Genomic DNA, 16,408 nt, shown 5'->3' with positions numbered 1-16,408 from the left:
GGTGTGCATTGTTAAAATAGTTGTAGGGAGGTAATTTGGCTGGATCGTGTCGTATAAGACTAAATATTAAAAACACAAATCCGTCGAATTTGTCATGTTGAAAGAGGACTCCGCAACTTGCATGCCCGGCTCTGGTTCACCTGTGCAATTGACTTCAAAAAGTGAGTTGCGCATGACATGCAGTCCATTAAAACCAGAGGAAATGTCTGACCTCTGAACTGTCGAGATAAAGTGCTATAACAAGAGAGTGGTTTAATGTATGACTTTGGAGCAGGGCCCGTGGAATCACTGCTTTAGATAACGTTTTTTTTTTAAATGTTTTTATAGCACTATAGTGCACGTAGGCTAATCTCCGCCTGGTTGGAACACAGTTCATTACTGAATTACTCCCATTTAACCACTGCTTTATAGCAGCCTATGTGAGGGGATGATGATTTCATAGGACCAAGTAGGAAGTACATGTTTACTTGTTTTATGTAACGAATGTTCTATATAATCTACTGCTGATGGAGTGGGGAATGTTGTAGCCTATATTTTCTCCCCCAAAAGGACTTGCAATTGACACGTGAGTCATGCGTAATTCACACCTTTGGCAATTCCCCTGTCAACATATCCATACTGTCGTTCTAAAACAAATTGACCATACCTTATACATACATTGAAGTATTAATCTTGCCAATAAATAGTCTCTTGCGAAATCGTCTAATTTTGCTACCGCTGTGTATGACTCGTTCAAATGAAGCGGTTTATTTTGGAGAACGGTGCTTCGATGTCTCCAAAAGGTGGCACTGTTGAGTTTTAGAACGGCAGAGGTAGGTCCGCTCTCTCCACAATCCTTTGTAATTTTCTTTCATAAAACTTCATCACAGAATTATATTTATTCCTGTATTCTGTCACATTTAAATACTGTATGAACCAACGCTGTTGTTCATGTAACTAAGATGATTGTAAAGTATGCTTATGCACTTTGGTTAGGCTACTGGTAGATTTGACCACTTCGAATTTCAAGTAACACAAACTGTGAAAACGTGTGCACAGCCATTCCCCCAATATTTGCATATCATAAATCATGAATACTATATTTTGACACTTTTGAAACTAATATAAATCAATGCACCATACAAAAGCGGTATTACGCATTTCTTTTACGATAACAACTAGTAATATATATTATTGCATCAATAACTTGATAAATTGCATATAATATTTTACATTTGGATATTAAAATGTTACCAGTACCACTTGAAACAACACTAAATCGAACCATAATGTGCACACAGCCTACTGTCCTTTCCCCACCATGGTCGCAGTGAGAGAATGTAATGATTATTTTTTTTATCCAAATGGTAGAATAAATGTCCATTAAAATAATATATCTATAATGGAGAGGCGAAAGAGTTAAGAGGTTGAGTTCCAGCTGACAGTCAGCTGATAGCCTTTGACAGTTGAGAAAAGTTTTGTTTCTGTCCTAATATGTTAATTAGCCTATAGATTGTGCGAGCCCATTGGCTCTTCGTCCGAGTCAATTTCCCATTTCCAACCTGACGTCAGGGCGGCTATAAAACTCTGCAATGCTTTTAAACTCATCTGCTGTGTGATCCTTCTAAAAAATCGCCTACAAGTCAGAGGCATTTTACGTGCGAGGCTACATTTACCCCTCTCCTTCGACATTTCACCCTCTCCGCTTTACGCAATGTAGGCCTATGCATGAAGAAACAGTAAAGTGTTAAATGTTAAAAATACAAATTCGCCGAATTTCTCATGCTGAAAGAGGACTCCGCAACTCGCGTGCACCGCTCTGGTGCGTCTGTGCAATAGACTCTGCAAAGGAAAACTATTCATTTACAGTTGGGAACTCGTCGCTGCAAAAAGGACATTGAAAACCTATTTTTTTCACTTTAAGACAAATACGCTTAAAAATCAAACTGGCTCACGTTCTTCCAACCCAACCCAGTTTGACAGCTGCTCTTCACCCCCTTTGGAGGACTGTCGGCAGCAAGAGGATGGCATCAGAACTGGCAATGAGCAACTCCGACCTGCCCACCAGTCCCCTGGCCATGGAATATGTTAATGACTTCGATCTGATGAAGTTTGAAGTGAAAAAGGAGCCGGTGGAGCCCGATCGCAACATCAGCCAGTGCAGCCGCCTTATCGCCGGGGGATCCTTGTCTTCCACCCCGATGAGCACGCCTTGCAGCTCGGTGCCCCCTTCTCCAAGCTTCTCGTCGCCCAGTCCGGGGTCGGGGAGCGAACAGAAGGCACACTTGGAGGATTTCTACTGGATGTCCGGTTATCAACAGCAGTTGAATCCGGAGGCGCTGGGCTTCAGCCCCGAAGACGCAGTTGAGGCGCTGATCAACAGCAGTCACCAGCTCCAGTCCTTCGATGGCTATGCTAGAGGGCAGCAGTTTGCCGGCGGAGCCGGAGGCGGAGGCACCATGGCCGGGGAAGAGATGGGCTCTGCCGCCGCGGTGGTGTCCGCAGTTATCGCCGCCGCAGCAGCCCAGAACGGGGGTCCCCACCACCACCACCATCACCACCACAACGGTGGCCACCATCACCAATCACCCGGGGTCTCGTCCAACTGCAGCTCCGGAGGAAACCACCCACACATGGGACATTTAGACGACCGGTTTTCGGACGACCAGCTGGTGAGCATGTCGGTGCGGGAGCTCAACCGGCAGCTACGAGGAGTCAGCAAGGAAGAAGTGATCCGGCTGAAACAGAAGAGGAGGACCCTAAAGAACAGAGGCTATGCGCAGTCCTGCCGCTACAAGCGGGTCCAGCAGCGGCACGTCCTGGAGGGCGAGAAGACGCAGCTCGTCCAGCAAGTCGACCACCTCAAGGCGGAGATCTCCAGGCTGGCCCGGGAGAGGGACGCATACAAAGAAAAATACGAGAAGCTCATCAGCAACGGCTTCAGAGAAAATGGATCCAGCAGTGACAACAACCCTTCCTCTCCGGAGTTTTTCATGTGAGTCTTGACATTATCATGAAAACTGAGTTTGTCAGTTCCCTCATTAAAAAGTTTCCATTGTGATTTTTTTTGTAATGGGGTATACTAGCCCAAGAAATCTAATTTGCAACCTTTTTTTTCGGTTTTGATTTTTTTGACAACAGGGGTTTGCTCGAGTCTGTCAAATAACGGTTTTGAATTTTGGGTGGCTTGCAATAGAAATATGGAACTTTGTCATAATTGTCATTCATTTTGGAGTCCAAACTGAAACCTGACATCATCTTTTTTTTGCTACCATACTTATTATTTTATGCATATTTTTGTCAAGCTCTTTTTCATCGTTGTTCATTTTACTTGCAGTGTTTTGAACTATCATTTATTATTTTTCGAAGTTATTTTAACTTTACAATATTGCTGTATACCATGTGTGCATGCAAGCACTAAGTGTACCCCTTTGAAGTTCATCGATTTGCCTTTTTTCACAATTTGACAAATACCGGTCAAAAACTGCATCCATCTACAATAAGAAGACGTTTTTGGCCTTTTCCCTTTCTTTTTTTGTTCTGCCAAACTCGGAGGACTGCGAGTCTGCCATTTTACCCCACCTCATCTCATGCGTTATGCTTGCTATTTTGTGTTTAGCAACAAACAGACTATTACTCATAAGAAACAATATCCATTACTTTAAAAGAGATATGTTTTTGAACAGGCCTGCATGCTGGACATGTACGGTTTTTCTTTTCTTTTTGTGCTTGAAAATGTACTTTTATCGGATGACTTCAGCATGGCATTCATACTTGTTTTATGACCTGATCACTTTTTTGGGACAACAACAAAAAAGTGACAAGGACTCTTATACCACCCCCCTTCCCGTGCAAGTGCATTTCAACTGTGTTGAATGATGCTACTAAGCTCCCATTTCTATACAGTGAATGCCCTGACGCATTCCTGATAGGATTTGGTCGGCGGGGATCCATGTTACAAGGGTGCAAAAAGGACCTCAACTATTCTAAAAGGAATCATCTATCCCTATATGGGACTAAACTGTATGTTGCTTAAAAGCAGTTTGTTTATTTAAAAGAAAATAAATGCCCCATCCTTGTGCATTTGACAATTCTGGAATGCTATGGATTATAATATAAGTATATATAGGCCTAGTTTTTATAATCTGTAAATCTAAAAGATAACATGGATGTGCTACAGGTTGACATTTAAAGAGGAATGTGATATAGATGGTTAGGATCATTTAGATGTAGGTTTCATAAAGTCCTGTGCACTAAATTGTTTTCCTGTCATTGGGTAGGAGAGGTTGGCGCGGCTCCAATTTATACAATTAAACAGTATTGTTTCCATGCATAAGCAGCGCTATTTGCAGCATGTTCTTGCAGTTCAAGCAGTAGTTTGACAGCTGTAGTAGTGCTTGTCTTTGCCAACCACTCACTGTATTTTAAACCAAAGTATTAAATAAGGAGAAACTTCAGCCCTAAGTCAGCATGAACCATGCATTTTGACAATGTATTCTGAAGTATTTTGAACTGAATTGCACTAAAATGTAGTCTGCAATATATCACAGAATGGGAACTCTATGAAGCTAATAAAACAACGCAGATAGATGGCTTTTGGAATTGCTGGATAACTTAATTTTAATAGTTTGTTGTCAACCAGTACTACATTATTTTTGGCTCAAACAAACTCATTATTTACAAGGCAATAATATTATTATAATCAATAATGTCTGGACATTGTTAAATAGACAGGGATTGACACCCTGCTTGTACAAAATGGGGAGATACCATTCATCAATAAATCTTTAAGACATATGTTAATTCAACCTTCCTCTTATATATTTTGCTGTGCAAAATTATTTCACTCACTAACCATATTATGTGATGTTCATATGTGCTCGTTTTTTTCATTTCTTACAATTAAATGATATGCAATAAATGTATGTAATTGGCCTTTCATTAAGTTTCTCAGTTTTCTCTTGACATATACCTGCAGAGATAATGGTTGAATGTGGATTTCGCAAACGAAACCAGAGTAGTTCATGTTAATGGAAATTGAAACGAGGAGTAACATTTGGGGGATTGACTTGAGGTACGCTAAATGTGAATTGGTATCCAGCCGTTTTCGTCACATTTTCCTGAAGTTGTTCTAGTCTGTGGGATTTGTCTTCGCCTGTGCAGATGGAAGGAAGCATGACTCATGCCAGATAATCACGTTAGTAACAGTTTGGTTGGCTAGGTTGCAGCACTGGCTAATATTAGCCTCGTTCAAAACCTCAAACAACATCATAAATGTGGAACACAATATAACTTTAAATGTATTTTTGTTAGAGATAAAATCAATTTGGAAGTTGATGCACCTTAACATATCTGTGAGCATCTTTACAGGTTAGTAGTAATATTATTACTACAAAGTTATTCATTTTTATATAAAAAGAAAGAAAGGTGTAAGATAGACAGCCTCATTACTAATTAGACTCACAGTTCAATATTTATTTGAACTAAATACAATTTAATATTTTTTTTTAAAAGTCCCTCAAATTGAATAAACAAAATTAAAGGTATAGTTGAGGTAAGAATCATCTTTATTTGCCATGGATCAAGCCTCCTGGGTATGTATTTACATTCCATAATTATTTTCAATATCAATCTATCATTCATGTCATTGTATGTAAAGCTTAGTTGGTACAATGCCAGTAGCATAAGTGTGTGCATTGTACATTATGATTACACATTTTATTCAAAGTTAAGTGATGCATTTCATCCTCAATTTGAGTGATTCATAACAAAAAGGTGAGCTTACATTTTGTTGTGCTTTCATGCAAAACTAAATTATTTGGACATTTATGATTTTGGGAACATCTGGATTTGTTGTAGTTCCACATGTTAGTGGGGCAATGGAAATATGTCCTTGCATTTGTGTGTGTGTCTGTGTCTGTGTCTGTGTGTGTGTGTGTGTCTGTGTTTGTGTGGGTGCACATGTCTATATCTGTGTGCCAAATCTGTGCCTGTGTGTGTGTGTGTGTGTGTGTATGTATTCTGCAACAGCCCAATTCCTATCTACCCCTCTTCACCATTCTCTCCTCCCCCCTTGCATTTGGCCTAGAACAGAGAACAGACCATGCTCCGAAAGACAGGGGTACACCCAGCAGGCGAACAGGGCTCTGTTGTGCATGAGACGGTGCCAGCACGGTGCATAATGAGTCACTGGGTAGGTGTGGGCAGATGAGGCACAGTAGAGCTTCTCCCAGCCCACTGTTGGGTTAGCGTTTACCTTATGACCTTTGAGACCTCTTCTGAGGATGGATCTTAATCTTAGTGTCCCCGAGGGGGACAGTAACTGAAGATCCCTCTCCTCAATGTGTTTGTGACGTCAAACTGTCCAAGAGAATTGTGTAAGAGAATGAAGGAGTGAGTTTTGTTTTAGTGTTCTACAACAATTGGTTAATGAGAACAGACATGTGACGGTGTGAACATGACAGCATTTTAGGGCTTCAATTCAATCTCACTTTCTTTCTTTTTCTTTCGTTTTTAGCAGCACACCAATGCAGCAGTGTGCACATTAAGGCGAGAATGGAAAGTTTTGCGTATGTCTGTATGTGCAAGTGTGTGCGTGCATGCATACTCTGAACATGGATGAGCATGGGTGAGGTCATCTTATCATAACATTTAAATCACCTTTATAGTGGTTGGTTTCTCGTTTTCTCTTGATAAGGGGCAGTTCAACATTTACTGGGGTGGGAGATTGGTCCAAAATAGGGGACTGTTGTCTAACCTTTTCTTACTTTGGGGAGTGTTGTGTGATTTTTTTATTGGGCACAGGGGAGAGTAGTGCATTTTTTCAGTGGTTTACATTCCCCATTTTGCAGGTTTTACTATATAATTTCTTCCATATAGACACATTTCCTCATCTTCTTGCATGCGCCCCCCACCATCAAGGTGTTTTGGCGCTTCCCTTATGCACTACGCTTTTCTGCACGCTTACTATACAGTCAACTCTATCCTGCCCTCTATCCATAGTGACAATAGTGGTAGGTGGAGCGTTTGTCCAGATCTACAATAGGTTAACTAGCAATCATACAACACATTGAAATCTGCACCAATTTCCTACTGAAATCCACAAGAACATAGAGGAATAGCTGATAGGCAGTGGAGAGGCCAGGTGCATCATTGCGCATGAAAGAACAGTCAAGACATGAGACACGCAGCAAAAAAAGCTCCCCTATTAATCTTGTTTAGGCCATACAGATTTAATTTACTATATGACAGATGCCCCTCTTCACATTTCTCAGAACAGTAAAAAAATTAATAGTGATTCATTTAATTCATATGAAACTATTAGTTTTTAAATTATTATTTTTGAAGAATTGAATGATGTGCTTCGCCATTTTAGTAGTTGTGGTTTGGTTAAATCGCAGTGAATCGAATCATGGGAATCAAAAGAATAATTGGTGAATCGCAAACAACGAAAGGAAAACATTTAGCTGTATGCTTCCTTTCGAATTGTGTTGCTGCAAAACTCATTTTGTAGATACTTTAAGTTGATTTGGACATTCATTTTATCGGGCATTGCAACTCAATAGATGCTATTAGTCAGCCTGAAATAAACACTTCTAAAAGTAAGATAGATACTGAGTGTACAAAACATTAGGTCCATGACATAGACTGACCTGGTGAAACGGGGTGAAAGCTATGATCCCTTATTGATGTCATCTGTTAAATCCACTTCACTCAGTGTAGATGAAAGGGAGGAGACAGGTTAAAGAAGGATTTTAAAGCCTTGAGACAATTGAGACATGGATTGTGTATGTGTGCCATTCAGAGGGTGAATGGGCAAGATAAAATATTTTAGTGCCTTTGAACGGGGTCTGGTAGTAGGTGCCAGGCACACCGGTTTGAGTGTGTCAAGAACTGCAACGCTGCTGGGTTTTTCACGCTCAACAGTTTCCCGTGTGTATCAAGAATGGTCCACCACCCAAAGGACATCCAGCCAACTTGACACAACTGTGCGAAGCATTGGAGTCAACATGGGCCAGCATCACTGTGGAACACTTTTGACACCTTGTAGAGTCCATGCCCTGACAAATTGAGGCGGTTCTGAGGGCAAAACTGGTTGCAACTCAATATTAGAAAGGTGTTCCTAATGTTTTGTACACTCAGTTAATAGCCTATCAGCTCCCTAAAATCCGCAATGCATGCTGAAACAGTTATTGATATTTTTTTGTCCCCAAAATCCTTCCCAATTAAATGTTGACTGCAAAGTAGGCCTACCTGGCAGAATGATATCATGATGATTTGTATCAATCAGGTGCACATTTGTTTAGCATACTCTGCCATCACATGTGCAGTACAGAAACCTGACAGAAACACTGCTAGCCTAACACAAATGTACTGTGACTAAAACTCGTCTGGGACATGCTCTCAATGGTGCTCTCCAACACCTGAAACCAATATAGTTGATTAGGGAGGAACCCTGACTGGGACTCAAACCCTGGTCTCTGTGACTGTCATTCCAAAACCATTATGCTGTCACAATCCTCGCTATATGATCCGTGATGAGAGTGGCAAGTAGCCTAGCGGTTAAGAGCGTTGGGCCAGTAACCGAAAGGTTGCTGGTTCAAATCTCGACCTGACTAGGTGACAAATCTGTTGATGTGCCCTTGAGCAAGGCACTTAACACTAATTGCTCCTGTTAGTTGCTCGGTATAAGAGTGACTGCTAAAGGTCAGGGTGTTCACGCCAGTGACCTGGTTTCACTTCCTTGCCCTGCCATTTGGTACACTGGTCTCAGAAGTGGGATGGTGGCCGTGCGGACAACGGCTCGGACGTGCTAGTGTGCTGAGTAGTTGAAGCACAGGGATGTGCCTTCAAGTACGGAGGGGGCAGTGTAGCAAACCTTGCTATATGAGCCACGTTACAATTCCCAGCATGTGGGTTAACCCTATTGGCACGATGCGTAGGGTGTTTGCCTTTCATGCCAGCGACCCGAGTTGTATTCCCTGGCCTACCGTTCGCTACAATACCAAAAGGCTGAAATCTCTTGGTGAGGTCCCTAGGTGTTGTACAAAGGTTGTTTAGTATTGTTGCAAGTGGTACAACTTTAATTTGATTTTTTTATTAGGATTTTCTTTTTAATCGCTAGCTTGCCTCACAAATAAATCTATCTGTTATACAGTTAATTCAATTTGTATGGCCTTAGGGACAATACAATTATCCTACCTAGACTAGCTTACAACACCACAACAGTCTCCTGTAGGCTACCTTTGCACAATCGTCCACTCCACTCTAATATAATTCCAGCATACAAACCATGATGAAGTGCTCAAAGTCGTTAACAGGTATGCAATTATGTGTTGCTCATGGGTTGTGTGTGGTGCATTGGCACAGAAACTTGTTGATGAAAAATCATTGCATATATTTACAATAATTATAAATATACCGATTTAACAAATGTTGGAAATCTTATTTCCCCCTAGCTGATCATTGTCTGCAGCCGGCTCTGATCGTAGTGTAATGAAACAGGCAGGGAGAGTGAGCTTCTCCATGGTGGTCAGCGAACCGTCAACCTTCTGGCCCGTAGCCTTGCGTGGCATTGACTGTGTCACAATACCATGCTGAAATGGACAAGTCAATATCCACGTTTATAAACACAGGGTTGCTACAGTTATTGTTATTTGTGGTGGTAATCATTATTTTAGAGATCATTTTATGAGGGGGGAGGGGCATATATTATTTTTTTACAGTACAAGGGGAGGGTTATGTGAAAATATTGTTTATGTTGGGGAGGGATGCATATTTTTTTATGACACCTCCAGTTGGACCCCATTTTCTTTTTATTTAAATTCATGATCTTCTCACATTGATAAAACAATTTGCATTGTGTCTCCTCATAGTATCTGTTAAAACTAAGCAGGTGCAGTATGATCCCTGTTAAACGCATACAAATTAGTTCGTTTAAATTATTTGTAGTAAAATAACAGAATCATTGCATTTCTTAATTGTTAGAAAAACGCAAGCATCCCCCCTAACAGACTCGCAAGCCACCTGAACTTGCAAGCTTACATGAATGTTCGCTGCGAACATTCATGTAAGCTCACGAGATCAGGCGGCTTGCAAGGCTACCCCTAACAAGCTTCTTCAATAATTCACCCAAATAACCTCCAATGTGCAAGTGATGATGTGTTGCCCTATTACACAGACGGAGAGCCTCTTTAATTCCTCCACTCCTCTCCTGCTCCGATGGTTATGTGTGAGGAGGAGGGTGTGTGCTGCTTCTGCTGTGGTGGCTGATGTGCCCAGAGCGAGGGCCGAGAGGGGGGCGATTCGAGGGGGTAGAGAGAAGGGGGAACTGAGACAATAGTTGGAGCCGGGGCTGAATTAAATGATTTTGCTGATGATTAATAGCGGAGCGGGCCAGCGGCTCCTGCGATGTAGAGATGATAAATTGTGTGGGCGGCTCTCTGCAGCTGTGCCAGGCCTGTGTCTTAGCATGCACACACCACACAATTTACAGCCAAGCCCCTCTCCTGCTTACTTAGGAGAAACAGCTCAATTTATCTAATTACACATGCGTTTGATCCCCGGCCATGGAGATGCCATGTATTGATATATTTTATATTAGCCACACAAAACAACCAACAATTATTTGTATCATTTTGGGAGGATATTATTTAGCTTTTTGTGTCCGTTATTCTTTTGACTATATTTGAACATTGACTTCTTAATATTTGGCTCTTTATCCTGGCAGAGTGTTGCTTTGTTGTATAAGGAGCCTATTCCTATCATTTTGGGGGAGTGTTTGAGCTGTATGTTGAGAACTACTCGACCCTCGCTTTATCTCTCTCTGTGTGTGTGTGTGTGTGAGTGAGAGAGTGACAGTCTTCACTGTGTCTTCACTTCCAGATATCAATCATTCCTAGCCACACACACACACTCTCTCTCTCTCTCTCTCTCTCTCTCTCTCTCTCTCTCTCTCTCTCTCTCTTTCTCTCTCTGTAATTGATTGTTCTGTTAGAAGAGAATCAGATGTAGTGAGGATTAGTCCTCAGCTATTGTTTTTTGGATCATGTGTAGGCCATTATCCATAATTCATTATTTTAGTCTTTGTTTTTATATTCTTTGATTTAACCACAATAATGCAAATATTCGTGGCACATTTGATTGAGGACTGATAGATAAGGATAGATGGTGTTGCTAACTTCCCCTTGCTATAGTGCATGGTTATCTGAGTGATGGTTCTATCTGCTCTCACTGAGGTGTCATTCGGAGCAATACAACGCGTTGATGGTTGCTGCCTACGGAGGTGGGAGGTGGACAGGGCGCCATGTTGAGCAACAAGCCTGTTGACGGATCCCAAAATAGGTAGGCAGGGGTCCCGACTCCTGCAGGGGCTCAAAAAGGGGCCCAGGAGGATTTGGGCTTAAGGGTATATAATATGTGTGTGTTTGTTTGTGTGTGTGAGTGAGTGTGTTTGTGTGTGTGTGTGTGTGTGTGTGTGCGCGTGTGTGTACATTTGTCCATGTGTGTGTCTGTGTCTGTGTGTCAGGCTTCTTTCAGAGGATGTATGGAGGTCAAAAGTGAGAGCGCACAGGGCCATACACAAAGTCATTAGAGTAATCCCTAACCCAGGGGAACACACTCATTTCCTCTGTAGAGAGAGAAGAGAGAGAGAGAGAGAGAGAGAGAGAGAGAGAGAGAGACAGGAGAGCTCTGTGTGTGAGATACACACAGATAACGCTACATTATTACTGACTGAATAATATATACTGCCATCATAGCAGCCACTTTGCTCCAGACTGTGTATGTATACACTCACTGCAGTTTTACCAGTCTCCAAATGTGTGCTTGTGTGTTCCAAAGAGTGTAAGAGACAGTTTTGCTACAGCTTGTCCGGTTAAGTCACGTATGTGTTTATGAGTAAGCACAGTATGTATGTATGTGTCATTATTGGTGTGTTCATTAGAGAATCAAGGACTAGTGACAAACCTCTCCACTGTCACAATATTCCCCCTCTGGGTATTAATGTAATAATTCCTAAATCACACTAATTCCTATATCAACAGGGTAATGATTTATATGTAGGACACCACACTGTCCTTAACCTACTGTGGCTCTGTGTGTTAGAGAGGAGAGGCTCTGTCGTAGCCTGCCGCGACCGGGAGACCCATGGGGCGGCGCACAATTGGCCCAGCGTTGTCCAGGGTAGGGGAGGGAATGGCCGGCATGGATGTAGCTCAGTTAGTAGAGCATGGCGTTTGCAACGCCAGGGTTGTGGGTTCGATTCCCATGGGGGGGCAGTATGAAAAATAATATATGCACTCACTAACAGTAAGTCGCTCTGGATAAGAGCGTCTGCTAAATGACTAAAATGTAAATGTAGTAGGAGAGGGGTTAGGGCTGAGACTGAGTGACATGCCCCTAGTTTGTCCTTTTTACCAAGATACATTAGTTGTTTGTGTGTCTGTGTGTGTGTGTGTGTGTGTGCTTATGAGAGAGAGAGAGAGATCTTGTAGTGTGTGTTTGTGTTGGGCTGCGCGGGCGTTATGACTTTTCACCTCTCTGAACGTGTTAGTTTATCTATACGTCTGTGTGTGTGTGTGTGTGTGTGTGTGTAAAGGTGCAGAGACAGGGTGCAAACACACACACACACACACACACACGGACAGACAGTAGAGTGAGGAGGGCAGACAGGAAACGTGGGGTTGGCGTGCTAACCTGGATTCTCTCTGGGCCAAACAGAGTCTAATGAATAATAGAACACAAAGCTTTTGTTTATGCTTTATTTAGACAGCTTAAGACGACATACCTTATAGCAGGTTAAGGCCATCAACTATGTCCTTGACCAGAACAATCCAGGAGATTAGGCCTAATTGTTTGGAAAAAACAGACTCCCCAAATCCAAATCATTTGCAAGAGTTTTTATTCAATAGCCATGACACAGTAAAAATTAGTTTTACAAGCATTATTAATGTTTAATAAAATAAAACAATATACTGTATGTCATGTAGATTTTATTGGAAAATATTTGTTTTATCACTTCACAGAGTGAATGGTTAGGCCTATCCCTTCCCTGCTAACCTTCTTATAGGGCCTGCCCAGGCTGGGAGAAAACAGGAAACAGCAACATTACTCACCTCCTATCCTCTCTGAGAAGAAAAGCTTTCTCCCTCCCTCAGGGGTAAACGTGCATCGGGGATCAATTAAGATGCACTTATTTTACTGGGAAATATTCCTCTCATTTTATCCTCTTTGGGGCAGAAGAAAGTTGAAACTTTGTGCTTCAAATAGAGCATTTAGAGGGAATAGGCATGTGACTCATTAGAGAGTTGTCCTTGAGAGTGGCTGGCTGCAGGTTATGTTGATAATGAAGTGTAGCCGTACTCTGAGGGGTAATTTTATATGTCTGCAAATGGAGCTAAAGCAAAGGGACTGGGACTTAAATGAATCCAACACCAGCTCCCTGAGGTCCGGTGGCACAGAGGATGGCAGGACAGAGAGAGAGAGAGAGAGAGAGAGAGGAAGAGGGAGAGGGAGAGAGAGCAGCGGACTCCTACTTTAAAATACTTTCTCTTTCTCTCTGAATGGCATCTGCTTATCATTGTAGAAAAAAACACTCAAAAAAAATCTGAAACAAACATTTATTCATTTTTTAAAATATAAATAACTCTGAGGATATTAATGTGTTAGGCTATTCCGGTTGAAGTAATTCCCCCAAAAGTCAGAATAATCTATAACTTTTTTTGGAAGCCCAGCGCCTCCTTATCCTCATGAGTTATTTCTATTCATTTTGGATGCTGAATGTATGCATCTGTTTATACAGTATGCTCCTGTGTGAGTCAGAAGCATAAACCAATTATTGACAAATATACTGTACACCGATATCCATTTAGGAAGTTGTTATTAACTTTCATTACCCCCTGGTTCTAGAAGGTTGCAGAGAATCATATTAACTAAATAAATAGCACATCTAAATAAAAGGTCCTTGAATGTACCCATCCTCTTCTTCAGAGCAGTTAGGGGCTAGTTTGGGCTGCGTTCAGGCGTAACTTATCTGCATCTCTCTGATAAACGTTTACACGTTGAGTGATTTAGACGGGCTGACTTTATGTCCTGCTGTGCTCTCTACATCAGCAGACTGCGTCACCGCTGTTTTCCTGGAGTTTGTCAGTGCTCAGTAAAATTGAGTTATGTGGCATTTATTTGAAAACCCAATAATTTAAGAGTTTCTCCACTGCAGTGTAGAGATGAAGTATTTCTAAGACTGTCATTTTTCCACCACTGCTGTGTGTGTGTGTGTGTGTGTGTACAATTATTTTATATCAAATATTATCACTGCTTATTCAGCTGTTTCAATTATAGATGGTTTGTATAAAAGCAAAACAAATGATATCGTTGTGAATAATAATTTTTACAGAATAAATACTGTGGATTTAGAATGGTCTTATCCTCTACAATGCGGAGTGATACCACTCAGACTTGTCACACTAACTCGACTGATTGATATAGAGGGCATAGATGAGACCTAACACATGCACACACACACGCACACACACGCCACACCACCTCGCTGCAAGTCAAACGGACATTGATCTCTCAACCAAGCAAGGTGACCTTCACTCCTCCCAGAGCTTCCATCTCTCTTTCTCTCCTCTCTATTTCATCATCCCCATCTTATTCCTACCATTTCTCTCTGTCCGTCTCTCTCTGTCTCTCTGTCTCTCTCTCTCTCTCTCTCTCTCTCTCTCTCTCTCTCTCTCTCTCTCTCTCTCTCTCTCTCTCTCTCTCTCTCTCTCGCGTGCGCCTGCTCTAGCTCTCTCTCTCTCTCTCTCTTTCTCTGGGTTGGATCCATGGCCCCTCAGAGTGATGCTCTGTCCGGGCCTAGTCAGTGACTGCTCAGAGTGATGCTAGGTCCAGACCCAGCCAGTGAGGGCTCAGCGTGATGCTAGGTCCAGACCCAGTCAGTGAGGGCTCAGAGTGATGCTAGGTCCAGACCCAGTCAGTGAGGGCTCAGAGTGATGCTAGGTCCAGACCCAGCCAGTGAGGGCTCAGAGTGATGCTAGGTCCAGACCCAGCCAGTGAGGGCTCAGAGTGATGCTAGGTCCAGACCCAGCCAGTGAGGGCTCAGAGTGATGCTAGGTCCAGACCCAGCCAGTGAGGGCTCAGAGTGATGCTAGGTCCAGACCCAGCCAGTGAGGGCTCAGAGTGATGCTAGGTCCAGACCCAGCCAGTGAGGACAGGGCTGTGGACCTCTCCAATGGTACCAGGAGCCAAGTCACCATCATGAGCATAAGGCTGTATACTACTGTATATGTTTGTGCATCTCTCTTTCGCTTTCTCTGTGTGTGTGTGTGTATGTGTGTGTGTTTGTGTACGTGTCTGCATTAGTACACCATATGCTGTTGGGTGTGTAGACACCCAGCTGAGTCGACTGAAAACTCACCGGCTGCAGACGTGACGATACCGGCAGAGTGTGTGTGTGTGTGTGTGTGTGTGTGTGTGTGTGTGTGTGTGTGTGTTTTGTGCGTGTTACCGACGGTACTAGATACTTTACAGTATATCAGTGTTGTGATTGATGTATACATTGGAGCGGCCTGAGTGAAGAGTTACAGGGCAGCAGGCTGACAAGGACCACCCGAAGCTGCTGCAGACCAAATACCTATGTGTGCATGTGAGTCTGTGTGTACCTGTGTACGTGTGCACATTGGCATGCATGTATGTGTATATGTTTGCACATCAATGTGCAGTTAATATGATTTGGGATATTTTTCAATATTCATATTTAGGGTTAATAATGACTCTTTGTGTACTGTTGGCTTTGTCGTTCAATCTGCTTTTGATTTGGTCTTTCACTTCCCTGTCTGTCATAGACATTTCTTTAGGTATTTCTGTCATATCTGATTAATATGTTTAGATGCCTAGAGACTGGATACACAGAGTCTATTGGAATGCAAATGTTCTACCTTTCCCTCCACATCAAATCTTGTCTACAGTAAGCTACCGTATGGATTTTACTGCGTAGCCGAGGTGAGAAAGCAACTTGCTCAATGTGTGTGTGTGTGCGTGTATTCATGGTGTGTGTTTTGACTGGGTCTTCTGCTATCTGCATTTTCAGGTCGTCCAGAAAATTCCTCCATCTGTGATCGAGAGCCTCGCCCCTCCATGCCCTTGGCCTTGAAGTCTGAGGTAAAACACAACTCTGTTTCTCGTTCTCTTTCTTTCTCTCTCTCTCTCTTTCTCTTTCTCTCTCTTTTTCTCTTTCTTACTCTCTCTTTCTCTCTCTCTCTCTCTCTCTCTCTCTCTCTCTCTCTCTCTCTCTCTCTCTCTCTCTCTCTCTCTCTCTCTCTCTCTCTCTCTCTCTCTCTCTCTTTATTAATGATGAGAGTAGTGTTGAAAGTATGATTATTAATCATATAATTATTATTACCATTATTATTATTATTATTATTAT

The 16,408-nt window shown here is 42.2% G+C and overlaps 1 protein-coding gene across 1 annotated transcript; it reads left to right on the top strand.

Annotated features, from left to right (window-relative positions):
* The first annotated feature begins 350 nt into the window (after positions 1 to 350).
* On the top strand, positions 351 to 16,147 carry LOC123488758 (transcription factor Maf-like). The gene is made up of 2 exons (XM_045219558.1): positions 351 to 2,974; positions 16,073 to 16,147. The coding sequence occupies exons 1-2, from the start codon at positions 2,004 to 2,006 to the stop codon at positions 16,098 to 16,100; spliced, it is 999 nt and encodes a 332-aa protein (XP_045075493.1). The 5' UTR covers positions 351 to 2,003; the 3' UTR covers positions 16,101 to 16,147.
* Positions 16,148 to 16,408: the final 261 nt, after the last annotated feature.

The sequence above is a fragment of the Coregonus clupeaformis genome, unplaced genomic scaffold, assembly GCF_020615455.1.
Source record: "Coregonus clupeaformis isolate EN_2021a unplaced genomic scaffold, ASM2061545v1 scaf2477, whole genome shotgun sequence".
NCBI classification, from domain to species: Eukaryota; Metazoa; Chordata; class Actinopteri; order Salmoniformes; family Salmonidae; genus Coregonus; species Coregonus clupeaformis.
The sequence above is the reverse complement of the archived record's forward strand: the minus strand, read 5'-3'. Positions and strand labels throughout refer to the sequence as shown.